At 46.0% G+C, this 26,125-nt stretch overlaps 1 protein-coding gene and 1 long non-coding RNA gene across 4 annotated transcripts in view; one reads left to right on the forward strand and one right to left on the reverse strand.

Annotated features, from left to right (window-relative positions):
* Positions 1 to 26,125, reverse strand: part of ELAPOR1 (endosome-lysosome associated apoptosis and autophagy regulator 1) — an 850,357-nt gene that overhangs the window by 323,210 nt on the left and 501,022 nt on the right. For all 3 annotated transcript variants that reach the window (XM_085643413.1, XM_085643411.1, XM_085643414.1), the window contains exons 10-13: positions 23,456 to 23,584; positions 11,019 to 11,109; positions 9,528 to 9,633; positions 2,118 to 2,255 (exon numbers count right to left, since the gene is read on the reverse strand). In XM_085643413.1, the coding sequence (XP_085499539.1) occupies positions 2,118 to 2,255; positions 9,528 to 9,633; positions 11,019 to 11,109; positions 23,456 to 23,584 (464 nt within the window). The remainder of the gene's footprint in view (positions 1 to 2,117; positions 2,256 to 9,527; positions 9,634 to 11,018; positions 11,110 to 23,455; positions 23,585 to 26,125) is intronic.
* Positions 1 to 26,125, forward strand: part of LOC146870610 (uncharacterized) — a 367,507-nt gene that overhangs the window by 110,527 nt on the left and 230,855 nt on the right. The window lies entirely within an intron of this gene.

Below are 26,125 nucleotides of genomic sequence, written 5' to 3' on the forward strand. Positions count from 1 at the left end.
CTCTCTTCGGCCCCTAAGGCCTCCTCGTCGTCTCCTACCTCGGTGTCGTCTTCACCTCTGTGGAAGAGTGATTCGTCGACTTCGTCCGATCCGGAGTCGTGTTCGGAAACGGGACTGGAGGGTAGGACTTCCAATTCTTCGACACCTTCGGCCTCGTTGAAGATGTCCGCTGGTGCCGGTGCCGCGTGCTGCGCTTCGAGTCTCGCCGCTCGTCGTTTCCGTAGAGTCTTTTTGGAACGGAACCGGGCACAGGCCATGCATGTCGTTTCGTCGTGGTCCGGCGAAAGGCATTTGTTGCACACCGGATGGACGTCGATGTGGGGGTACTTCGCATTGCACACCGGACACCTCTTGAATGGCGTCCTCGATTCCATCGTCGAAGTAGTCGATGGACAGGTGAATGCGAAAAAAGTCGGTCCTGAAAGTTAGTAAACTAACAAGGTGGTATCGAAAACCGATCGAAAAACAGTACCGACGCGAACTAAAGGCCTTTTGGCCTCGACAAAATTTTTTCCTAACTTGAGCTAAGATAGCACATCCGAACCCAATGGCGGAAAAAAACAATCTGAGGATGGAGGGGATGCCCATGCGCACTGTAGTCCAGGGGAGGAGTCACCTATCCAAGGATACTTCGAAGACTCTTCCAGGACAACAACGTGCAAACATCCGGACCCAACACTAGGTGGCCATCTATGCACAGATATGAATTCAGCAGCCCACATGCCTCGAACAGACATGTTTTCTTAACTTCACTGAGATAAAAAAATAATGCAAATGTGGCAAGGACTGTGTGCGCACGGATTAGTTCACTGGTGAACCACACCTGAAGATAAGTGAGGCCACTTCTGCTCAGGCTCACTGCCCCTGCTCAGTCAGCATGCAATAATGGGTGCCCAGCGAGAAACTGGGAATGACACCTCTGCCCACCTGGTAAAAGGGAGGTAACAGAGGCCCATCTGCCTCCGGACAGGCAGCTCAGGCCCCCACTGTCTGCGTTTGAACAGCACAGAAGCAGCCCAAATCGGCCACCATGCTGCCCAGAGAAGCGACCCACAGCTGCAACTGGAATACCCGCCCCTCACCCAGTGCCCGAGTGCCCGCCTTAACCCAAACTGGTTCTCCTAGGTCCATGAGGGTGTGGAGGGCGTCTCAACTCAGGAGAATGCCTTGATGATGGCACCCTGCCTCTTTCTGCCTCCCGCTGCTACGACAGGCTGGACATTAAGGGCGAGATCTCCTCCATTTTGGAGTCACTCAGGGATTTGCGGCCCAAGGTGGATCAAGCACACCTCTCTCCTTGGCGTCAGAGAGTATGGCAGTCCTGGGTAAAAGAGCAATTCAGTTGCCCCCCAGTGCCTCAATATCAGGCACATATGGCACAACATTCTCGGGGTTTCTGAGCCACCAGCTTCTTCGTGGTGTGGTTCCCACCCCCCAATCTAGGGTAAAACGCAGAAGGTTATTGTTTTTTTTGTGGCAGGACACTCCGAGCTGCAGCATTCTGAAGGGATCCTATATACCTAAGAACTCCAGTCACAACCCATAGAAAATGCAATTTCCTAAAACGATCAGACGTAAATCTATGACAGCACCTACAGGTGGCAGAGAAGCAACAACCTGCAAAGTCCAGCTTCTCAAACCTCTAGATAATTTAGGAATTTATGGGCGATAAAGATTCCCTACCTTCTAGACAACTAAGTCACAGTCCTTGATGTAGTTGGTGTAAATCCACCAATACTTTCTAATGTGTGCACCGAGGCATTTATATATCTGCTTGCTACTGCAACAGAGAGTTAACCATGCTGATGTTTTTGTAAATTGCACTAAATTGCCATACTCTTAGTGTGAAATCCAATGCGGACCGTGCTGTTCACTTTGCTTAGTACATTTAAAAAGCTACTTGAACTGCTTCAAACTTGTTCTTTGAAATGTGGATCGTGGTGTGCGAGCAGACCTTTGGAATGCCCTGGTGAAGTTCATATTGTATAAAGCTGCCTTGTATAATGCCCGGGTGAGGGTTATGCAGTACTATGGGCAGCCGTCTACAGACCGCCCGGGTGATAGAAGCACCATATGATACCAGGCTGCTCTGTTGAGATCACGAGTGAACGCCTTACCGTGTCATGCGTGGATGCCCTCTGGAAGGCCCACGTGAAGGCTGTCGTGGCATTCTGCACAATCCTATAGGTGTAGGGCTGTTTTCCCTTCGAGCCACTCCAGGTTTCAATTACTGTTTTTTTCATGTCATTTTTGCCCTGAAAGAAAAAACGAGGAGAAAAAGCTTAGTGAATTTGGTACTTCTTCTAACACACTTTATCTTTTATTTAAAATACACATCCTACAGTCGAGCGTGTCATTGGGTATATCCACTAAGGGCAATGTTCTGGACTGAGAAAAAGGTCCACTTGCCTTGAGAAATCCTGAATTATTAAAGATGTTGGCTAATAAATATAGCTGATTTCCCTTTACCACCAAGAGGGGCAGAACTGGCATGTCTCCCCTGCCTATAACCTTCTTGTGAATACATGAAAGCAATTGAGATGTTCAGCTTTAACCACAATAGACTGACGTACGTGGCCCCAAAGACTGGATAAAAACCATCATCACTGTGCAATATAGAATCTTAACACACAGGAGTACAGGTGTGCAGATTGGCAGCAGATAGCACAAACCCTTTTTCACTCTGTTGGAATTCATATGGTTTAATTTACCCACCTGCCGTGCACTGTCGAAGTAACAACAATTTTCTTTGCAATTATAATAATATGCATTTTTTTGTACCAATCTGCAGGCGTTTGGGAGAATAAAAAAGTGCTCCACACTTCCACGTTCACTTTATTCTTCATCAGATGGTTAAAGTAAAATAAACAAAGGAAGTGTTCATGGCTGTCTGGGGTAAACTCTCTAATAACAAGCACTGGCAAAGCCAATAGATCAAGCCTTGGGCAGCTGGTGTGACAGTTATATTTTTACATTTTTTGTTGCAAGCATACATGGCAAAAAAAAAAAAAGAAACAAAAGCACGCCAGCTAGACATAATCTTGTAATAATAAAAAAATATATATAATCCGTGCATATAATTTTACTAGAGCTGTACTGGTGCTTCCTAGCAAGCAGATGTACTTTGAAAGGTAAAGACACCATTTTTAGTTTTAATGCATATCTCATGTAAATATAATTCTTATTGGTGCAAAGAAAGATCATTATTGGCTTTTTGAGTACTTATAACAAGAAAACATAGGTTAAGCACACAAGGGTAACTAAAGAAGATACAAAATGGTAAACAAAAGAAAAAAAACATAGTGCATCCTAATGCAGAAAAAAATTAATATACGCCAAGACCCATCAACGTCTACATTTACTCACTGACTAACTGTTGTCTTTACACTCTACTGTACTTCACTGCTTTTTGGCTAGATTTGCACTACGCAAATACCACATGTTTATAATATACATATACATACATACATACACTGATAAAGTAAAGTATTGACCCACCAGCCCTAGTATTGAACTGCACTTCTTTTTATGTGGGTAAGCACATGCGATGAGATAAAATACTGTCATTGACAAGGCAAGCGTGTCAGTTCTCATGGCCTAGACTTCGCTGACATTTCCATGGTTGCGAGCACTCAACTTGTGCGTCTTGCGCGGAGCAATAGCAGGGCAGGCCAGCACCTTGGCTGCACAGTCCTGCATCAGAGGAAAGCCACCAAACTTGGGTTTCTTCTATTGCTTGGAAGAAAGGGGTGTAATCAAGCCTTATGAAGAGCACTTCCAAAGATGGTGGTCTGTGCAGAGGTTGCAGCCTGAAGTTCCCAATTCATGAAGTTGGGAATTTTCTTGGGAAGTCAGCTCCTTTTTGAAAGGAGGCCTTAACGAGTGATGGATGTGTCACAAGGCAATTGCTCACTTATTTTTCCTCTCATAATTTGAAAATTTGCTGGTTTTTATGTCCCTGATTTTTGCTATTTGCAGTCAGAATTCCCTTTGGATTTTCGTCTGGAAAGATCTTGCTTGGCTCTTTTCCCTTCCCTGATGTTAGAGTTTGGCTCTTTTGTTATCTTTTTCTGCATAAATCATCTACTAAGGAGAGTTTTTAGCACTGTGGCTTTTTCTTCCTAATCTGTACCATCTTAAGGCTACACTTGACACCTTTTGACATATACTATTAAGTGCAGAATAGCACTGTTGCCACTGGGAAGAGTCATCCTTTCCTCATGATATTGAGATGACCGGCGGACTGACCTTTATAGCTTCCAGTCCTTAACAGGTTGTGAAGCCAATAGCTTTTCAGGTTTGATCACACTACGGGTCTTTCAAATGACTTCTCAAAAGATCTGCAAGAACTAAGCATTTTGAAAATTCAGCTTCAAGGCAGACCTTAGTATTAAGGTCAACAGATATCCTAGTGTTTCTTTCAAGTGCCCCACTTTTTTCTGGGATCCCTGTGTAATTTTTGGGTTCTTTTTATGGTGCCTTTTGCTTTTTGCCCAGCACAGTTCATCAAGATCAGTTAAAAGTGGGTTCCTGATTGATTATCTTACTAGTTCTGCTTTGGCTTGAGAAACTCCCAGAGTTAATGACTTTGGAAGCCTGTTTAAAGACTTAAGATACCTGTTTACTGCCATTTCAGAAGATGTTTGAACATCCAGATGTGGAGTATTCTGCTGAGGAAACATTGTGAGATATTCAGCAAGGCAGAATGGGTGCATTGCCTTCTGTGACCCAATTTTGTCACTTAGCAGCAGAACCTACTTAGGCAGAAACAAACCAAATGACTCTTTTTTAATAAGGACTGAAAGAAGATATTAATGATGAATGAATTGGTTCTTTTGTAATGGTTACTTAACTGAATATTCTGAATATATTGATTTAGACCTGTTGATTCAATACTGATCACACAAAAGACATAAGAAAAGAAGGAAGCCTCAAGGAAGTCATTCTAACCTCACCAGAGTTTCTTCATTTGGTTGGGCTAATATTCACATGGGCCCGATGCCTCAAAAAGAACCTACGTAGCTAGGGGCAGCTGTGCACCCTGTGAACCAGAATGAAAAGAAACACTGGCAAAAGGTTGAGTATTTCTATATTATGATAATGCAGGGCATAAGATTCAGACTTGCCTTAAACGACCTATGGAATATGTAGGAAAAGTCCAGTCATCTTTTGAGTAATAGAAGCAAACAGGAGTGCATTGACTTCCATATATTAGATCTTCTGTATCGACTCCAACATTCATATGTTTCTCTTGCCAATTATTTTGAGAACAGAAGGGGTTGTTATTAAAAAGGTAGCACTTCTGGATAGAGGTGTTTGTAGAATGTTCACTGGGCTGGACTGAGCCACCAAGAATATCATTCCTTGGGGTTGGGCATCATTGCGGCCAAGACCACGCTGGCATTTCTGTGGTCGTGAGGATCTGGAACGCTGCTCCATGACTTGCGTGGAGTGTCAGAATGGAAGGGCAGAGGTTGAACTGCAAGTCTGCAGAGACTGAATCACAGGAAAGATTTTGGAACTAGGATTTATCTTTGCGTGCCTTGTCAATGCTACATGTTGGGAGAATTGAGAACAAAGAAGGCTCAGGTCCTAAAACCTCCTGGACTGGACCACTGTAAATACAAGAGAAAAGAGTGTGTCCAGAAGGACTAGTATGCACACTTTAAAGAGAATACCCTAGACCATAAATTCTAGGGTTCTTATTGCTTTATTTAGCTTATTTTAAATTATTTAGATTAGCGAAGCAAATAAATATTCATTCATGTCTTAGAAAAGAAACCTTCCATTTACAGAACACCACATTTACAAAAACACATTTATACACAATGTTATATTCCACTTAAAAACGAAAAAATTCAAAGACAAAAATGACAAGTGAAACAAACTTAGACAATCGTGTGAAATAACATTAACATTGAAAGTACAACACCAGTCCTACTTTTTACATAAGGCACCAAGCGGACGTTAGATTCTTAACTAGACGTTGTTAATTGTCCTGCCTAGGCCAAGAGACCGGGGGTTATGTCTTCAAACCAATGTTGCCTACGCAAGAGGAAAAAATGATTACTACATTCCTTAAGGCACAATATATACACAATCCCCCGGGCTCACAATAGCCAACGCGTTTCAAATCCACACAATTCACGGATTCTCCTCAGTACTTGGACAAGGTTGATATCTTAAAAGCGGCGCGATGTGCGTCCGCTCTGTGTGTAGAGGAATAGTTGAAACCTCTTCTAAGTGCCTGATGGTTCAATTTGCCATGAGATGTGACGAAAAATCTTTAGTTAGAAATCCCAGTTGCCTCAGAGACTTTACAAAAGTGTACTGACGGCTTGACTATAGTCAGTAATCGGCGCCTCACTGCCAGGGGAATCAATTTCACTCCATGAGGCTGCTCAGGCGACGCCCATCCCGATTCCACACTTCTTTAAACTTAGTCTGGATTAAATTGTTTTAGAACATTCTCCAGACACCCGATGTCTGCTGATTCCCCTGGCAGTGAGGCGCCGATTACTGACTACAGTCAAGCCGTCAGTACAACTTTGTGAAGTCTCTGAGGCAACTGGGATTTCTAACTAAAGATTTTTCGTCAAATTGAACCGTCAGGCACTTAGAAGAGGTTTCAACTATTCCTCTACACACAGGGCGGACGCACATCGCGCCGCTTTTAAGATATCAACCTTGTTCAAGTCCTGAGGAGAATCCGTGAATTGTGTGGATTTGAAACGCGTTGGCTCTTGTGTGTATATATTGTGCCTTAAGGAATGTAGTAATAATTTTTTCCTCTTGTGTAGGCAACATTGGTTTGAAGACATAACCCCTGGTCTCTTGGCCTAGGCAGGACAATTAACAACGTCTAGTTAAGAATCTAACGTCCGCTTGGTGCCTTATGTAAAAACTAGGACTGGTGTTGTACTTTCAATGTTAATGTTATTTAACACGATTGTCTAAGTTTGTTTCACTTGTCATTGTTGTCTTTGAATTTTTTCGTTTTTAAATGTGTTTTTGTAAATGTGGTGTTCTGTAAATGGAAGGTTTCTTTTCTAAGACCTAAATACATATTTATTTGCTTCGCTAATCTAAATAATTTAAAATAAGCTAAATAAAGCAATAAGAACCCTAGAATTGATGGTCTATGGTATTCTCTTTAAAGTGTGCAAACTAGTCCTTTTGGACACACTCTTTTCTCTTGTATTTACACGTTGGGAGAAAGCGGCATAGACCAGTCTTTCTAAGGCAGTTGATTGTCCAGGGATTGCTACCTAGGGTTCCCAATTAAAGATGAAGTTGTGCCTTTTCTTGTGGAATTCATGAGTGATGAAAACATTGCAACACATTTTTTGACCTGGACTTTAATTCTGGGAAAAACATGCTTCACTCTTTTCCTTTCCCTGATGTAAGGGAATGTTTGGTGCCTTCCTTATCTTCATTCTTAATAAGGCGCTACAAGATTAACAAAGAGGTTTTTCCGTTGAAGCTTTTTCGTCCTAACAGGGACTTTGTTAAGGAGACACTTGACACCTTTCTAAGAGTATTAGGTGCAGGGTGGCACCATGGTTATTGGGTGGAGTTGCCCTTTCCTCGGGCAACAAGGCAACCTGACAGATTTTCACAACATCCAGTCCCTTACACATGCCTGAATATAGCAATCGGACAACCAGTTAACATTTGCAAAGAGTGTGGCACGGTAGTGGCCCTGCTTCGAACTTACAAAAACCCCACACATTTCTTCTCCGTAACTGCCAAATCGGCCATAATGATTAGGGCATCAGAAATCATTGATTGTAATTTTTTCAAACTTCCAAAGCACTACCTTGAATACAGTAGTTTTTACTGTCAATGAGCACTTGTGTAGTGTCCAGGTATGCCTTGGTCATCAACAGATGCAAAAAGAAGAATTGATGGACAGAATGCAGAACAATGTCATACATTCACCCCAGTACAGAGATCTGGGCCTAAATCCATCATTTTTTTGCACACCATGCCATTCCAGTTTGGACTCAGCCATATGCAAATCAGTCTTGACCCTGCACCCAGTGGGAACAGTCCAGACCGAACTGCCAGGCCAAGTCCTCCCCTGACTGGAAACAAGCATCCTAGGAACGGTTTCGGGCTTTCAGCCCTCATCAGCCAGGATAGATTGACTCCAGTGGCATGGAGAGCACGGGACCCACGTCTGGGCATACCCGTCCCACTCGGGTGACAAATGCAAAAAGAACAATTGATGGACAGAATGCAGAACAATGCCATACATTCACCCCATTGTCTTTTTGCTCACCATGCCATTCCAGTTTGGACCCAGCCATATGCAAATCAGTCTTGACCCTGCGCCCAATGGAAACAGTCCAGACCGAGCTGCCAGGCCAGGTCCTCCCCTGACTGGAAACATGCATCCTAGGATCGGTTTCGGTCTTTCAGCCCTCATCAGCCAGGATAGCTTGCCTTCTGTGGCATGGAGAGCACGGGACCCACGTTTGGGCATACCCGTCCCACTCAGGGTGACAAATGCAAAAATAACAATTGATGGACGGAATGCAGAACAATGTCATACATTCAACCCAGTACAGAGATCTGGGCCTAAATCCATCGTTTTTTTGCTCACTATGCCATTCCAGTTTGGACCCAGCCATATGCAAATCAGTCTTGACCCGGAGCCCAATGGGAACAGTCCAGACCAAACTGCCAGGCCAGGTCCTCCCTGGACTGCCTATGTCGTCCTAAGTGGGAAGGGTATGTCCAGACGTGGGTCCCGTGCTCACTATACCACTGGATTCAAGCTAGCCTGGCTGATGAAGGGTGATGCCCTGAAACCGATCCCAGGATGCATGTTTCTGGTCCAGGGAGGACCTGGCTTGGCAGTTCGGGCTGGACTGTTCCCATAAGGAACAGGGTCCAGACTGATTTGCATATGGCTGGGTCCAAACTGGGGTGGTGTGGTGAGCAAAAGAATGATGGATTAAACCCAGATCCTTGTGACTGAGGGTGAATGTTTGCATTCTCCAGCATTCCGTCCATCAATTGTTTCTTTTGCATTGGTCATCGACAGAGGCAGTAAGACGGTATCAGTGTCCTGGTTAACACAATAGTACTATTCAAAAAGCTACCTATATCAAACAGTTGTCGTGGGTTTTGATCAAATCTGAACATTTTGCATCATTGTCATTAAATGAGACAAATTGTTTGCTACATGGACTAACACAAGTTTGACATTTTTCACACAAGACACTTACGAATTAACTTTCTGGATTCCCCTTCAATTATTTACCAATGTCATATGAATATGGTCCCTGTCCTCTCAAAAACAACAATACTGTAACTTCCACCAATTTAGGCTTCTCTATGTGACCACTATGTGTTGTCCATTCCTAGCTATATCAGTCTATCAGCTTCATACTCATCAGCAGGGAAAATGATTCCTGGTAAGATTTTGACTCTTTGCCAGAGGCTCATTTCTACCTGCTTATTGGCTGAAAAAACATTCGATAGACGCAGTAAGAACACAAAGGGTGGAATCTACGCACCATCATGAAGTAGAGTTCACAGTTGACAGTGCAGACAGTTTCGAACACAAAGGTGATGCGGCCCACCTCTTTATTCTCCAAGTCCTGTGCCATGGACAGAGGAGGGCTGTGAAAGCAAAGACACTGTCAGAACCATTCCTGGGAGAGTGGGCTGTACCAAGATAAGAGCCATTCATCAAACAGAAAAGCAGCTTTCAGTGACACAGAGAAGAAAAATATTAAAAATAACGTGTACTATATTTATCAAAGTTAAATATTTAAGTGAGGGGTAGGAAAAGAGAAATGAGAGGACAGAAGAAACAAGTGGAATTGTTTGATGGCGTTTCAGAAAACCAATGCAATAAGATACACGTGACTTCTGCAGAGCGATTGTACTTTTGAATATCGAGCCCCAGAATATCGTGATACAAGACTATCAAGGACATGATATCGAAGGGAAAACTATCAAAAGGCACCCTGCATATAAGGAGTATAGATTTACTATGATTAACTCCACATCTACATACCTTGGAGGTATCTACTGAATAGGTACACATGTGTGGAGTTAGTTATAGAAAATCAATCTAGACTTACACCTCGGTACTTTATCCACGTTATTGTGTCCCATTGATATTCTGGGGTCAATATTTAGAGTGCTAAAACTGCAGGGTTAATGTGAGATGAAATGGCTCATATAGAATGGTATATCTCACAATCAGGCCGTCATTCTGAGCAGTTTGGAAATGTGGTACATATGTGTTAATGTGGTTACTGCACATTCAACAAATTCTACTGATTTAGCATACTATCATATTATCATCACATGTCCAAAATGCAGTAATGTGGGATAACGTTACTTAAAAACCATTACCACAAGTAAAAAGCTGTTTGGTAACTAATTTAACAAATTACATTTTACAGTAAACTTGATTGTACATATGTGGTACTTTTTTTACAACATCAACCTAGATAAAAAGCAACTGTGCACAGCACAGATTTGAAGGGAGGCTATTTGCAGTTCATGTGCTTAAATGCCTTAAAGTTTCCTAAGTGCAGTAAATGCCAACATTGTGGTATTAGCATTGAGTTGGCATCAAACTATCAATCATGATCAATTAATTACATGTCTTTAAAGTTGACCATATGACCTTAGAAAGTGGATGGAGCACCACAACTGTCAAAGATGTATGTGCTTTCATCTCACTTTGATGACTTCGCAAGAGGAGACTTCACATGAACTTTAAGGTGGATGGTTATCCTTGTACAGGTTTTCTTAAGTTATCTGTAATGAAAATTCGAGGATGCAAGGAACTGGAATCAACATAATGGAACCAATTAACAGAGCAGCAATCTGACTTGTTACATCACAGAGGTTACAAAGGAGGTCACATGGGCTCCAAGAAGCAACTAGTGATAGCTATGGCTATTGTTGGCTACTAACACTAAACGACACCCGAGGCCTGGGGTGCGATCCATAAGTCTGTGGTCAGAGGTTGCTATTTGAGATCTCACCTAAATCCAGGGATTGTCAATGTCAGCACTATGAAGTCGTTATCGGAGGCACCAGACACAGTGTAAATGAAGTCACCAGCGACCTCCCATCCTAAAAGAGAAATAAAAAAAAAAGGTATTGTAAAGATGAAGAAAAGGTGGGCTGCAAACTGAAAAAAGACCTAATACGAAATGTATCCATAAGAATTAGTCTGCTTATAAAGAGAGAATATTTCTGAAGTTCCAGAACATAAGTCCATATTTGGCCTCTCATTGAACAATCTAGTTATCCTCATGGCTAATTAAGGCCTGGCTTCCAAATGGTAATTTCTTTTATCTATTTGGAAATGCTAGAACTCACTATAATGTTTTGCCAACATAAACCTTGTCATAAGCTCAATATAAAACATGCCGTAAGCCTCCTAAACACATCCATCTGCATTGCTAGTTCCCTCTTCTCTGGTACTCCTGCACATTATAAGTATTGTGTTGAGGATCACAAAGGATGAACAACACATGGCATTCGGACCATTAGTTAATGCAGGGCTCGAAAAATGAACTCGACCGCTCGTAAATGCGAGTGATTTTTGTGAAGGGCGAGACAGTTTTCAGGCCTACTTGACCGGCCTGGCGAGTGCTATCTGCCGCCACTGCAGTAGCAGGTGAAAGGCTCTAGGGGGCAGCACGCACCACCTAGCATAGTGGTGGTGGTGCGGTGTGCGGTGAAGGCTCTAGGGGGCAGCAGGGTACGACGCCAATCAAGTGGTGGTGCGGTGAAGGCTCTAGGCGGCAGCAGGGTGCATGCAGCACCTAACATAGTGGTGGTGGTGTGGTGCGCTGCCTATCGTTTTGTGGGTCCCAGGGCCGTCAATCGTGTAGCGCGCGAAAAGCGCTACCAATGACGGCCCAAGACATCATTTTGGCCTGCCCCCGCGCTGTGCTGCTTAAAGTGCAGCAGTGACGCAGCACGCCACCACGCGCTCTCTTCAGTGGAGTCGGGAGTGCAGGGCGATTTGGCTTGCCGTCTAGGAGAGGTGAGTCGCAGTTTTTTCCATTATGTATGATTATGGTGATGTTAGGGCGCTGAAAGTTTTATGCATTCCTCCTTTATAAAAGCAACCTATCCTCTTCTCACAGCTCTAGTCTCCTCTGCTGGAGTGACTGCAATACCTGTGTTGGATGGCACAAGCTTAGGAGGGTTTTGTTTTTGTCCTTTGCAACGATTCCATCTGTAGTTGAGGGTTTCTAATAGCCTTGAGTTGTGTCCTACCTTCATCTTGGTTTAAATAATTATAGATCTAGTTGCCAACACATTTGTCCAGCTGCGTAATATAATATATATAATCTAACTTTGCTGACAATTTCAATTTGGCTAGTGCTACTCTGTCTCATTTCCCAGCATATTAATTGTAAGAGTTTTTTCGAATTTTCCTGAACATTAATTTGGGAATGAATATCAACGGTTTTGCAAAGTAATAGAATAGAGAGTCCCCTCACACCAGGATTTATTTTGTTCCCCCGTGCCTCCTAAAATTTGTCGCTTTTTATTTGTCTACCAGGACCTTTTTGTGTGTTGTCCCATGGGGCTAGATGCTCCTTGACGCTCAGTTGCTCACCAAGTTCCTGGCACCTATGTACAAGGCGCCTGACGGAACCGGTGGCATTACACACTGAGGTTGTCAATCCTAAAATGGTGGACACCATTGTCCCCTATGAGAGTGACTCCCATTGGAGTCCTTCTGACCTCTGACCCTTTGGAGGTTTTGGCGCACTCTGTGTAACCTGCAAACCTGACAGGAATCCCCTCAGAAGTTACAAGTACACAAAATGGCTGCCTTAGGAAGCCCAGTATGGTGGCTCCTAATGACCAAAAAGACACCTTGGAAGGGCCATGTCATTGACACAGCCAGGGAAGGTTCTAGAACCTTCTGGCTCGTGCTGGCACCCCAGGGCACTGGCTATAAAGGCCCAGTCCCTGGCGGCCATGATGAGAAAAAGTGGAGAAGAGAAGAAACATAGAAGAGGACTTGACACCAGATTGACACCTGCCCTGTCCCCCCCCCCCCCCCCGAGGCAGCTGATAGCGCAGGCAGAAGTACAGCCGAGGTTGTTGGCGTGGACCCTGACTGGCGTTCCAGTCAGAAGCGCGAGCAGTGACCTCTCGCCTTCAGCGCCTGGCCAGCGAGTGCCCAATTGCCCCTCAGAGACTTTGGCCATAGTTAGAGCCTCCCCGCCTCCCCCAGTGGTGAGATCGCGACTGCGACCCTTGACAGGGCCCCTTTCAACTTAAGTGCCTCCTGGCGGGCGTTCGGACGTCTCCGAACCCACCGCCGTCGAAGCGCTGATCGTGGACAGAAGGTGAGGGGCTGCGCTGGGGCGGGGAAAGGCTGGCCTTCATTTGGGCGAGAGTACCGTCTCTGCCCTGCCCGAGTGACTTGGGGACTGTTGTTGTGGGCGGGAGCCCCCCCGTGAGTGAGATCGGAGGGAGGATCGCGGAGCCCCTGGAACCCCCCTTCGCCCTTGGGAGAAGGGCCATACTGACTGGAGCGCTTACTGGCGCAGCTAAAGTGAGGTGGGACCGTCTCTTTCCCTGAAGTTGCCGCATTGATCCGGGACTGAGGTGCGGCTCCAATTTTGAACTGTGCGCGCAGGTAGTTTGACCCCTCCGGCAGCCCGTTCGACGGTCTGAGGACTCGTGAACTGAAGCCGCCTTCGGAGACCCCGCCTGCGTTGACAGAAGCGCTCAGACTCCTCCGGCCGCAGTAGTATTAAACCGGCTGGCCGCGGAGTGTAATTGCCGTAGTCATTGTATGTCTTTATCTTCCAGATACACGCGCAATATGCTTTAAGTGCAACTAAAGGATTATCACGAGTATCTTGTGCCCAGAGAGCCCGAACCCGTGAACACTTCAAAAACTGTAAGAGTGCGCATTCCGCATTAAATGGCAATCTAAATGTGTTTACCCTGAAAGTGATTAATTGGTGGCAGCGATACCAGTATGACCCTGAGATATTTATGTGAAACGATCGGTATCTAACTTGCTATGCAACTGTGATGTTTTGCTGATATTTATTCCAGTCATTGCTGATATTTATTCCAAATGTATTGAATCCTGATATTTATCCAGTATATTTATTAGAGTCCAACCATTTATTCCTACGCAACCAGTACACAGCTAATCTAACCCATGTAAGAAAGGTGAATGTGATTAACTAATTGAACTTCTTCCAACCCAGAGAACTTTTACATAAACTAAACGTATTTTTCTATAACAGTGGTGTGGTGTCCTTCTTTTTATGTGGTGTGCAGGGAGTTATTATTTGGTCATAGCCGGCTTAACACAACAGCCTTCTACCGCCTTGTCACTCGAGCCAAGCTACCCCCCTTTGTGCTGGGCTTGCCCATCGCAGGTCCAGCATAAAATTGGTGGCAGCGGTGGGATTACGAGCCGTGCTGTTGTGAACCTCATAATAATTCAGTGTGCATCACAGGTACACACCCGGAGTATTCTCCCAGCAGCCTTCTAATTCTGTGATTTTGTTTTTTTAAATTCTTTCCTGGAGGTGGGTGGAGGTGATCCTCAGAGGAATTTCCTATCTTCATAACCTACTTCGGGGTGGTGGTCCACCCTTTCAACTGACAAAAAGGGAATTCAAAATGTCAGAGCTGGAGACCTATACTGTGGCACAGCTCAGGGAGTTCTGTCAGGAAAGGGGAGTGTTCGTTAGGCGAGGAGCCAAGAGAGAGGAGCTCCGTACTAGTCTGCGAGCCTGGGTGGAAGCACACACGGAGGGAACGGTAGAGGAGGAGGAATCAGACAGGGAAACTGTCAGGGAGATGATTACAGAATGTCCCCTGGGGGTGGGTGCGATGTCTATCAGCCCCAAGGTAGCCTCACGGGAGGGCAGTAGTGTGTCATCAAGAGGGTTATCAGAAACCGAGTTAGCCGACAGGAGAGAGGAAAGACAGTTAAGGTGGGAGTTGGCCAAGCTGGCCAACTCTAAGGCTAACCCGCAGAAGAACCCTAACCCTGGCCAGAGTCAGCAGCCAAGGGTTGTCCATTGCTTTGAGTGCGGTGGTATTGGACATTACAAAGGAGACCCGAAATGCCCAAAGAGACCACCCCCTCCCGCTGGAGGAAAGGCCCCGGGAGTCGCTAGTGTAGCGCTCGGGGAGGAGATGCCCTTAAGTGAGGGAAGGGAGTGGGCGGGAGTCACCTTAGTGTCCCTGGGTGATCGGGAGATGGTTCCAAAGATCCAGGTGCCCTCGAATACTACCAAGTATGGGCAGTGGGTCACCATCAATGGCCATAGAGGGGAAGCTCTGAGAGATACAGGAGCCAGTATGACTATGGTAAGGAGTCAACTGGTGTCCTCGGAGCAGGTGGTTCCGGGCGTACTTCATCCAGCCGCACTGGCTGACGGCAGAATGGGCCACTATCCTGTGGCCGAGGTTCCCTTTGAGTGGGGAGGGGTTGCAGGTCCACTTCGAGTCGCCGTAAGCCCCGCCGTGCCAGTCGATTGTTTGCTGGGCAATGATATGGAGCACAATGCTTGGAAGGAGGTGGAATACCGGACCCATTCGGAGATGCTGGGTACACCTGATTGGGCCTGTGTGAGTACCAGGTCGGCAACTGCTCGGGAGGAGAAGTCGCAGGGGTCGGAGTCTGGAACAATGGCCCACCCCGTAGCTGCTGATGAGGGAGCATGCCGAGGACAGGAGGAGCCTGCCTCGACGTCCGTGCCCCGTGAGACGGATAGGCCACCTACGGAGGTGGACCCGGAGTCCACGGAGGAGGACATGGTTCCGTTGGAGAACTTACCTATCCCCGCTGATTGGCGAGTGGAGGGAGGTCCGTCCAGGGAGGAACTGAGCAGGGGACAAAGGGAATGTCCCACCCTCAAGGGTCTGAGGCAACAGGCTGAAGCCCAAGCAGCGGGTAACGAGTCTGGGAACTATTGTATTTACTGGGAGGATGGCCTCCTCTACAGTGAACCCAGGGCGCCAGTGCACGGATTGTCACGGGCCCTGGTAGTCCCACAGTGTTACCGAGCCTTCCTGTTAGAGTTGGCTCATGAGATTCCCTTGGCAGGACACTTGGGTCAGGACAAGACCTTTGCCAGGCTTGTCCCCCACTTTTATTGGCCTCGAATGATGGTGGCGTCCGACGCATATTGTCGGTCGTGTGTGTCATGCCAAACCAGTGGGAAAACAGGGACGAAGCTGAAGGCTCCCCTGGAACCACTTCCAGTCGTTGGCACCCCCTTTGAAAGGGTGGGCATTGACATTGCTGGGCCCTTAGATCCACCGACAACATCCGGTCACAGGTTTATCCTGGTACTGGTGGATCATGCCACAAGGTATCCAGAGGCAATTCCTCTGAGAACCATCACTGCACCGGTGGTGGCAAAGGCCCTGATGGGGATCTTTACCCGAGTGGGTTTCCCCAAGGAAGCTGTGTCTGATAGGGGGACCAACTTCATGTCAGCATACATGCGGGCAATGTGGAAGGAGTGTGGAGTGACCTACCTGTTCACCACTCCTTATCACCCACAGGCCAATGGCCTTGTGGAAAGGTTCAACAAGACGTTGAAGGGTATGATCAGAAGTCTACCCGAAAGCCTGCGGAGGAAATGGGATGTCAAGACCCCACGGCATCCACGTCGGGTGCTGCATGCCAATCGCCTCAAGCCCCACTATGAGAGGCCCGAAGTCATGTTGATCCTGGTGACTGATGGATCGGAGGAAGAGGACACTGAGCCTCTCCCCGACCTGTTGGCGTCTCAAGAAAAGGATGGGTCATTGGAGGGAGTGAAACTCTCACCATCCCTAACTCCGGAGCAGCAGGAGGAATGCCGCCAGGTTCTGGGGTCATTCTCTCCTCTGTTCTCCCTTGTCCCGGGTAAGACCCATCTGTGTGTTCATGACGTGGACACCGGCGACAGCCCACCTGTGAAGTCTAAGTCTTACCGGCTGTCGGACAAGGTGAAGGCCAGCATCCAAAGTGAAGTAGCTAAGATGCTGGAGCTCGGAGTTATTGAACCTTCAAATAGCCCTTGGTCTAGCCCGGTGGTTTTAGTTCCTAAAGCTGCACCACCTGGCACCACGCCAGAATTGCGATTCTGCGTGGACTATCGAGGACTTAATTCGGTCACGAAGACCGATGCTCATCCGATCCCTCGGGCGGATGAACTAATTGACCGGTTGGGAGCTGTCCAATATCTGAGTACCATTGACCTCACAGCAGGGTACTGGTAGATACCTATGACTGGTGGGGCGAGGGAAAGGTCAGCCTTCTCCACACCTGATGGACACTACCAGTTCTGTGTGATGCCCTTTGGGCTCAAGAACGCTCCTGCAACCTTCCAGCGGCTGGTGAACATGATCCTCACTGGGAAGGAATCCTTCTCTGCTGCTTACCTTGACGACATTGCTGTCTTCAGTAGCAGTTGGGAGGATCACTTGCAGCACCTGCAAGACGTTCTCCAGGCCCTGGAACAAGCTGGTCTGACGATCAAGGCCAGCAAGTGTCCGATTGGGCAGGGGTCGGTGGTGTACTTGGGTCACTTGGTGGGCCGGGGAACGGTGCAACCCCTTCAGGCAAAGATTGAGGCAATCGTGGCCTGGGAACCCCCCAAGACCCAGACTGAGGTCCGAGCCTTCCTGGGCCTCACAGGTTACTACAGACGGTTCGTGAAGGGGTATGGCACTATCGTGGCTCCCCTTACTGAACTCACGGCCAAGAAGCAACCCAGGAGAGTCATCTGGACCGAGGCTTGCCAACGAGCCTTCGACACTCTGAAACAGGCATTGTGCAACGCTCCAGTTTTGAAGGCTCCAGACTTCTCGAAGGAGTTCATTGTCCAGACAGATGCATCCGACATTGGCATTGGGGCGGTGCTATCGCAACTCAATGAAGAGGGTCTGGATCAGCCCGTGATCTTCCTGTCACGGAGACTACTTCCCCGGGAACAGAGATGGAGTACCATTGAGCGGGAAGCCTTTGCGGTGGTCTAGGCACTGAAGAAGCTGCGACCATACCTGTTTGGTTCGCACTTCCTGGTTCAGACAGACCACCGACCCCTTCGTTGGCTCAGGCAGATGAAGGGGGAAAACCCAAAACTGTTGAGGTGGTCTATCTCCCTACAGGGAATGGACTTTCGGGTGGAACATCGGCCCGGAGCTGACCACGCTAATGCAGACGGTCTCTCCAGGTATTTCCGCCTTAGTGTTGAGGACTCCCAAGGGGTTGGGTAGCTCTCCCCACTTTCAGCTGGGGGGGGACGCGTGTTAGACCTGTCTGCTTCTGAGAGTCCCCTCACACCATGATTTATTTTGTTCCCCCGTGCCTCCTAAAATTTGTCGCTTTTTATTTGTCTACCAGGACCTTTTTGTGTGTTGTCCCATGGGGCTAGATGCTCCTTGACGCTCAGTTGCTCACCAAGTTCCTGGCATCTATGTACAAGGCGCCTGACGGAACCGGTGGCATTACACACTGAGGTTGTCAACCCTAAAATGGTGGACACCATTGTCCCCTATGAGAGTGACTCCCATTGGAGTCCTTCTGACCTCTGACCCTTTGGAGGTTTTGGCGCACTCTGTGTAACCTGCAAACCTGACAGGAATCCCCTCAGAAGTTACAAGTACACAAAATGGCTGCCTTAGGAAGCCCAGTATGGTGGCTCCTAATGACCAAAAAGACACCTTGGAAGGGCCATGTCATTGACACAGCCAGGGAAGGTTCTAGAACCTTCTGGCTCGTGCTGGCACCCCAGGGCACTGGCTATAAAAGGCCCAGTCCCTGGCGGCCATGATGAGAAAAAGTGGAGAAGAGAAGAAACATAGAAGAAGACTTGACACCAGATTGACACCTGCCCTGTTCCCCCCCCCCCCCGAGGCAGCTGATAGCGCAGGCAGAAGTACAGCCGAGGTTGTTGGCGTGGACCCTGACTGGCGTTCCAGTCAGAAGCGCGAGCAGTGACCTCTTGCCTTCAGCGCCTGGCCAGCGAGTGCCCAATTGCCCCTCAGAGACTTTGGCCATAGTTAGAGCCTCCCCGCCTCCCCCAGTGGTGAGATCGCGACTGCGACCCTTGACAGGGCCCCTTTCAACTTAAGTGCCTCCTAGCGGGCGTCCGGACGTCTCCGAACCCACCGCCGTCGAAGCGCTGATCGTGGACAGAAGGTGAGGTGCTGCGCTGGGGCGGGGAAAGGCTGGCCTTCATTTGGGCGAGAGTACCGTCTCTGCCCTGCCCGAGTGACTTGGGGACTGTTGTTGTGGGCGGGAGCCACCCCCCCCCCCCCCCCCCCCCCGTGAGTGAGATCGGAGGGAGGATCGCGGAGCCCCTGGAACCCCCCTTCACCCTTGGGAGAAGGGCCATACTGACTGGAGCGCTTACTGGCGCAGCTAAAGTGAGGTGGGACCGTCTCTTCCCCTGAAGTTGCCGCATTGATCCGGGACTGAGGTGCGGCTCTAATTTTGAACTGTGCGCGCAGGTAGTTTGACCCCTCCGGCAGCCCGTTCGACGGTCTGAGGACTCGTGAACTGAAGCCGCCTTCGGAGACCCCGCCTGCGTTGACAGAAGCGCACAGACTCCTCCGGCCGCAGTAGTATTAAACCGGCTGGCCGCGGAGTGTAATTGCCGTAGTCATTGTATGTCTTTATCTTCCAGATACACGCGCAATATGCTTTAAGTGCAACTAAAGGATTATCACGAGTATCTTGTGCCCAGAGAGCCCGAACCCGTGAACACTTCAAAAACTGTAAGAGCGCGCATTCCGCATTAAATGGCAATCTAAATGTGTTTACCCTGAAAGTGATTAATTGGTGGCAGCGATAACAGTATGACCCTGAGATATTTATGTGAAACGATCGGTATCTAACTTGCAATGCAACTGTGATGTTTTGCTGATATTTATTCCAGTCATTGCTGATATTTATTCCAAATGTATTGAATCCTGATATTTATCCAGTATATTTATTTATTAGAGTCCAACCATTTATTCCTACGCAACCAGTACACAGCTAATCAAACCCATATAAGAAAGGTGAATGTGATTAACTAATTGAACTTCTTCCAACCCAGAGAACTTTTACATAAACGAAACGTATTTTCCTATAACAGTGGTGTGGTGTCCTTCTTTTTATGTGGTGTGCAGGGAGTTATTATTTGGTCATAGCCGGCTTAACACAACAGCCTTCTACCGCCTTGTCACTCGAGCCAAGCTACCCCCCTTTGTGCTGGGCTTGCCCATCACAGGTCCAACAGATAGTTTCCCTCTTGTTGAGAGTGGCAGCGTATTCCGGAAGCTATTTCCACTTCTTTTCACTGCAGTGCAGGCGTTGTATTGCCATTTAGTAGATCACTTCTTTGTGCTCAGCCTATTTGTACCACCAGCTTTCTCATTGCAATATATTCCATTTCAATCGCTGCGATTTCAGGAAGGGACTGTGCATCCATGTTGTTTTGTGTTGAGTAAATGTAGGACTTACTCCGGTTTACTTTAAGACCAGACATGGTGCCGAATCTCTCTAATACTTAGATTGCCTTCTCTTCTTTGACATGTAGGGCTTCTAGAACTATCACTGTCATCTGTGGATAGACATATGGTGGCTTGTGTTACCCACCCTGATCCCTTTGAATGTTCTTTCATGTTTAGTTGGGTTTACATCAAACCACAAGAAGGGTGAGTGAGAGGGATAAGGGTTCACCCATACCAGCTCCCAAAATTACATGCAAAATCACCACAAAGCAGGTGAAACATGTTAGAAAAGAAATTGTGTAAAGTGAAAAAAGTATCCTTATTTTGAGCTTAGAATCCTCACCCACATCAAGCATTTATTAATACTACTATATGTTGGTAAAGGTTCTTTGAACAAAGTAAGGCTGCTTTTTCCTGTTAGCTATGTTATACAAACAATTTATTTTCTAATCTGGTTTACTTTGCCCGTAGTCTGATTGCAAATGGATCCATTGCTGTTCCGAAGAGGGGCGTGGAAGGGTCGTCCTTGCCGCGTTCCTCTGTGTATGGTACTGAGATTGCTCTCCCAGTCCCCGTAATTGATGTGGAGTTGGCATACAGCAGTGCAGTCCAGCTTCAAAACTCATTCCCTTTTCGTATATCTTCCGTCTCTATATGTAGATTCTTCCAATTTTGTGTATCAAAAGCTGTTTTGTTATCTTTCGTGTCTCACTGGGGTAGGACCTACAGGCCCAGTAATGGCGAGTTCTCCTGCTGTGTACTTAACTCACCCTTGGCCTACATCATGTTTGTGTTTAGCTCTGTGTAGTGTTTGCGGTAATGTATGTGTGCCTGGCTGTGGTAAAGTACATGTAGGCTTGTGGATTCTATGTTGGAAACCCAGCACCTCGGAAGAGCAAATAGAGGTGGAAGAACCATCCCATACAGGTTTGTGGATTGCATGCATTCCTGAGAGCTGGAAAACACACACCACACCACCCCACCCCGGAAATGTCACTGGTCTGTGTGGTCTATTATTTACAGCTGTGGGGAAGTTCAATGTTCTTGAACAAAACACATTGGCAGTTGTCTTGGCTGCTTTTATGAAAAAAAATTGAAACGCAACAATGAATAATTTGAAAATATAAGTAATTAAGGATTGACCATTTCTTGGGTGCCCAATTTCGTCTATGAGCTTCATTTCATATTTTCACGTGCCAGACTTTTACCCCATCATCCATATGTTGACCGGGTTAAAGAGCATTAGTAATTATATAACTACCCCCATATTTTGTGCCATACCCGATGAGAACAGGCCATGACTAGGCTCCACCACATCCGCAGTCACATAACTCATGCATCACAATAGGTGTAGTTATAACCACACATTTCATGTATGTTCGCATACACGTTCGCAGAAACGTTCACCACGGCACTTTGATATACACATCTTAGGGAGGTACTGGGTGATAAATTAATAAAATTTGCTGTTAATTTGGTTGGCCAACGTTTTCTTGGGTTGTTGGCGCTGCAAATGTTTTGAAAAAAATTCATATGCGATCAATTTGTGGGTCGAGTGTATTGATGTTAGGTAGAGTACAAAAGTCTACTCACTCGACCTGCAGGTCAAGTAAGTTTTTTTAGATTTGTCGAGCCCTGGTTAATGGATGATTGCACATCTGTTGTAATAGTCTACCCAGACAATGACTGCTGCACCCGCTAACAGTTTTGCATGTTTCTGAGCAAAGCAGGACTGCGACCCTTCAAAGTTTTAGGATAAATGTGAAATTTGAAACAACACAGCATCATCACAGATGCCTAGATCTGTTAAATGTGTTACTCTCTAGGAGGGAGGGAAGGGATCCTGCGGTTGTACAAGCCCGCCTCAATTCGGTTCTGAAAATTCGAGCCTACATTTCAGTGCTATTTAATTGCATACATCAATGTGCATACAATTGCGGCAGTGCGCTAATGGATCTATGTATTTTTCAGAGGATTGTTTGCTATTTAGTTGGTGTATATAGCACTACTGTGCCACCTCGAAATCAATTCAAAGCTCGGTGAGAAAATTTAAGGAAATAGAAATGCCCAAAACAAAGCATACTCAGATAGGCACATGGAGCAGAGGTTATCAAGGGGTTCATATTGGGAGGTGGGTCTCTCTCTCCCTGATTGACCCTGAGCCCCTTCTGTTGATCTGCTAAGCAGCAATGGACAAGCAGCACATTTAGATGAGGTCGAGCTCCTGCCTGAGGCTCGCCAGAGTGTTGATATCAATGCTGTATTTTACTTTCAGAGGAATGTCCAGTGATTGAAAAAATGGTAATACTAGGAAAAATTGGGACCATACACACATTCCGAAAACCAGGGAAGACTGGCCCTTGGGGACCATCACAGGGAAAGAAGGTTGGATGGGCTGGAAATAGTCAATAAGAAGGAAAGCTTGCAAACGATTTGGTAGTGATGGAGCCAGTATGAGCTATCTGTAGTCTCTCTTTCTAAAACAAATGGTCTCTGATATCAGATGTTGTGGAAAAGCCATGTAGGAAAAGCAATACAGCTTATCCCTTGTGAACTCCGCAAATGTAAACGTGCATTTACATTGGACTAACTCATTTAGATGGAGCTATGATGAGGAGGGCCAGTCATTCACCATCAAACATTCAGGAAAGTTTGAAACTGCTCCATTGCACAGAAATAAAGATTTTATGTCATTACAAGATATATGTCAATATGCATTGTGAGAGCTAATTTTTGTTTCTACTCGCTGTGTCACACTGCCCTCCTTATAAGATGTGTTACTAAGGATAGTTCTAAAATCAGAAGATATCAAGGTAAGGAGCATATAGATTGAAAATGCTCTTTTATTCCACTAGCCTAGCAAGGAATTAGTATATTCTTTTGATTAAAAATAACCTCAGCAAGCCTGTTGGCGAGAGACACTGGTTTTCAGAGAGAGAGAAATGTGTTTCTGTTGTCACTTCTGGTGAATACATACCAGTTGTTCCTTTGTACTCCATATTGACTGAATTGAAGACGTTGCTCTGCATGTTGGTCGGGAGAGTGTTCCACCATTTATACTCGTATCCAAGGGCAGGTTCCGTTCCGGCAGGACATTTGATGCAAACTGTGGAATGACAAGCCAGAGTTACTGAAGAAGAAGTTTTATGAGACAAGTCAAAGCTAAGTCTGATTTTAGAGATTAGCATCTCTCTAATTCTAGAGCATTAGCCGAATTTCTGGAAGAAACAAATCAAACAATTAGAAAGCGACATATATGTACAGATCTCGGAAAACACCACACTGACATTTCCTATTCATTAGGAAGATAATTAAGTTTGCCTAATATATAACTTTTCCTGAATTATGTTGCATATATTATAGTAAAATAATGTTTCTCAAAGTTTAATAAAAATAAAAAAACACCTAAAGTAACAAGCATTGGCATAGCCAATAGGTCTCACTTTTGGGACCTTATAAGTATTTAGTTATGCAACAACATCAACTGTTGCATGGCTAAACACTTATAAGGTCCCAAAGGCGAGACCTATTGGCTATTTATTTAGGCTATCTGATAGATCTACATGTATATAGGATAGATAGATTGATAGATAAGATAGATAGAGATTGTGACTGCCGCAGGGCTTGTAATTACATAAACAATTTGATTATCCGTTTACTGATCTCATTTTTGCAAGGGCCTGCGTCGATAGCTCGGAAAAGGTAAATTGCCAACATTTAAGAACGCCGCATAGAGCCCTTGTAGCAGAAAAATAAAGGGGTACATTTTCCACTCTATCTGTACTGTAGAAAGAGATATATAAAAAGCGCGCACCCCACATGTCGTGTCTACAGTCATTACACCAGAAAAAAACACATTGTTAAGATGAATGACAAAATCAGCCACACATTACAAGAGTACTAAGTAAGAAGGTGTAACCGAACCAATCCATGTTTACGTTTTATGTTCTCTCAGCTCAACACAAAAACCTAAAGGGTTTTGGAGCATTAACAACAAATGTTTTCCTCACACGCAGGTCTGACCTCGCACATCAGGCTTTTATTGCATTTGCTGTGACTCGCCGCTTTCCTATTTTTTCATCGTAAAATGGCAAATCCGCAAACCCAGACATATAAATAGCCGCTGCCTTGGAGACGAGAGGGTATTCTCGTTTTTCGCGGTACTGAACCCAGCGTGGTATTTTGGTTAGTGCGACGTGAAGTCGTTGCATGGGAATGCTGTTTGACTGCTCGGAAATATATCTGCGGTTTGTTTTGGTTCTGGCTGGCGGCACCTCGGCCATAAATGAAAGATAAAGGGAGAGACTGTGGCATGGAGCGCGAGGCAGAGGCGGGCTTGTAGAGGGGAGAGAGCGCGCGAGGGGGGGGGGGCAGACAGTCAAAGAGAGAGAGAGAGAGATAGAGACCGGCAGCAGACTCAGAGTAGAGAGAGCGCATGGGAGGGGTAGAGGAGTGAGAGAGAGACAGTCAAAGAGAGAGAGAAGCTGAGACAGGCAGTCACAGAGAGAGGCAAGCCAGGCAGTGGTTAGTGAGAGAGGCAGAGACAGGCAGTGGAGTGAGAGAGAAGCATATATAGAGAGAGAGGAGCGAGGCCAAGTAGAAAAGACAGGCAGACAAAGTCAACAGAAGAGAAAGAGAGACAGGCAGTCAAAGAAAGAAAGCGAGAGACATTCAGCAGAAGAAACAAGCATTAACAAGCATTGGCAGCGCGGCAGTAAAAGTAACGCTGCGCGGCCGTAAAAGCGAAAGTCATCGCGATCAGTCTGAAAGCGAAAGTGATCGCGATGACGAGCTAAAGCACGCTAGGGATGCGTGCGCAGCAGCGGGGGGAGGGGCGGAGATGGTGCTGAAGGCTGGCGCAGGAAAGGCAGATGGCTGGGCGAGAAGGGAGGGGGGGAATGCGGGGAGCAGCTGTGCGCGTGCACGCCATTGTGCACTCAAGCTTGTAGCCAGCACAAAAATGTGGGTAGCACTATCAAAACTCACCTACTAAATGTCTCGCAGAGCAGGGCATGCACTGGCTCAGGCGAGACCTAAAAATAAAACATGCACTAAAAATTACTAAAAGTGGTTTATGGTATTAACTAAAAGTAATTTAATTATATATATATATTATTTTTAAATGTTGCAGCAATGTTGCAGAAATTTCGAATTCAGAAAGGGTTATTAAACCATCTTCAAATAAAATATTAAATATGTTTTATTTTAGATATTTTGTAACATTACATTAAATTCATTCAATTATATTTTTTAATGGTTTAAATAATTGAATTGAATGTAACATTACTTCCTATAGGTTTCCTATCTCAATTATTTGCTATGTGAGGGTGTTGCAGTATCAGCAGTTGACAATGTGTGCTGCTGGAATTACTCTAGCTCTGAGTTGGAGAACATTCAATAGTATTTTTGGTTCTTTTTGCCCTTTTGGCCGAAGTAACTTTAGGCGTGTAGTATGTGACTAGCAATGGGCTTACTCTTTTGTGTGTGGCTGCATGTCCTTCCCTAAACCCCTCCATAATCCATCCTCAACCCCTCCTTACTCCCTTAACCCCATTCACTTTGTAGTAGGTACGCCTCATTTTTCAACACCTCCTCCAGTCCCTCTAACATTTACTACTAAGTAGTAAACTTACATATGTGAGGAGCT

The sequence above is a fragment of the Triturus cristatus genome, chromosome 1_1 (genome assembly GCF_964204655.1).
Source record: "Triturus cristatus chromosome 1_1, aTriCri1.1, whole genome shotgun sequence".
NCBI lineage: Eukaryota > Metazoa > Chordata > Amphibia > Caudata > Salamandridae > Triturus > Triturus cristatus.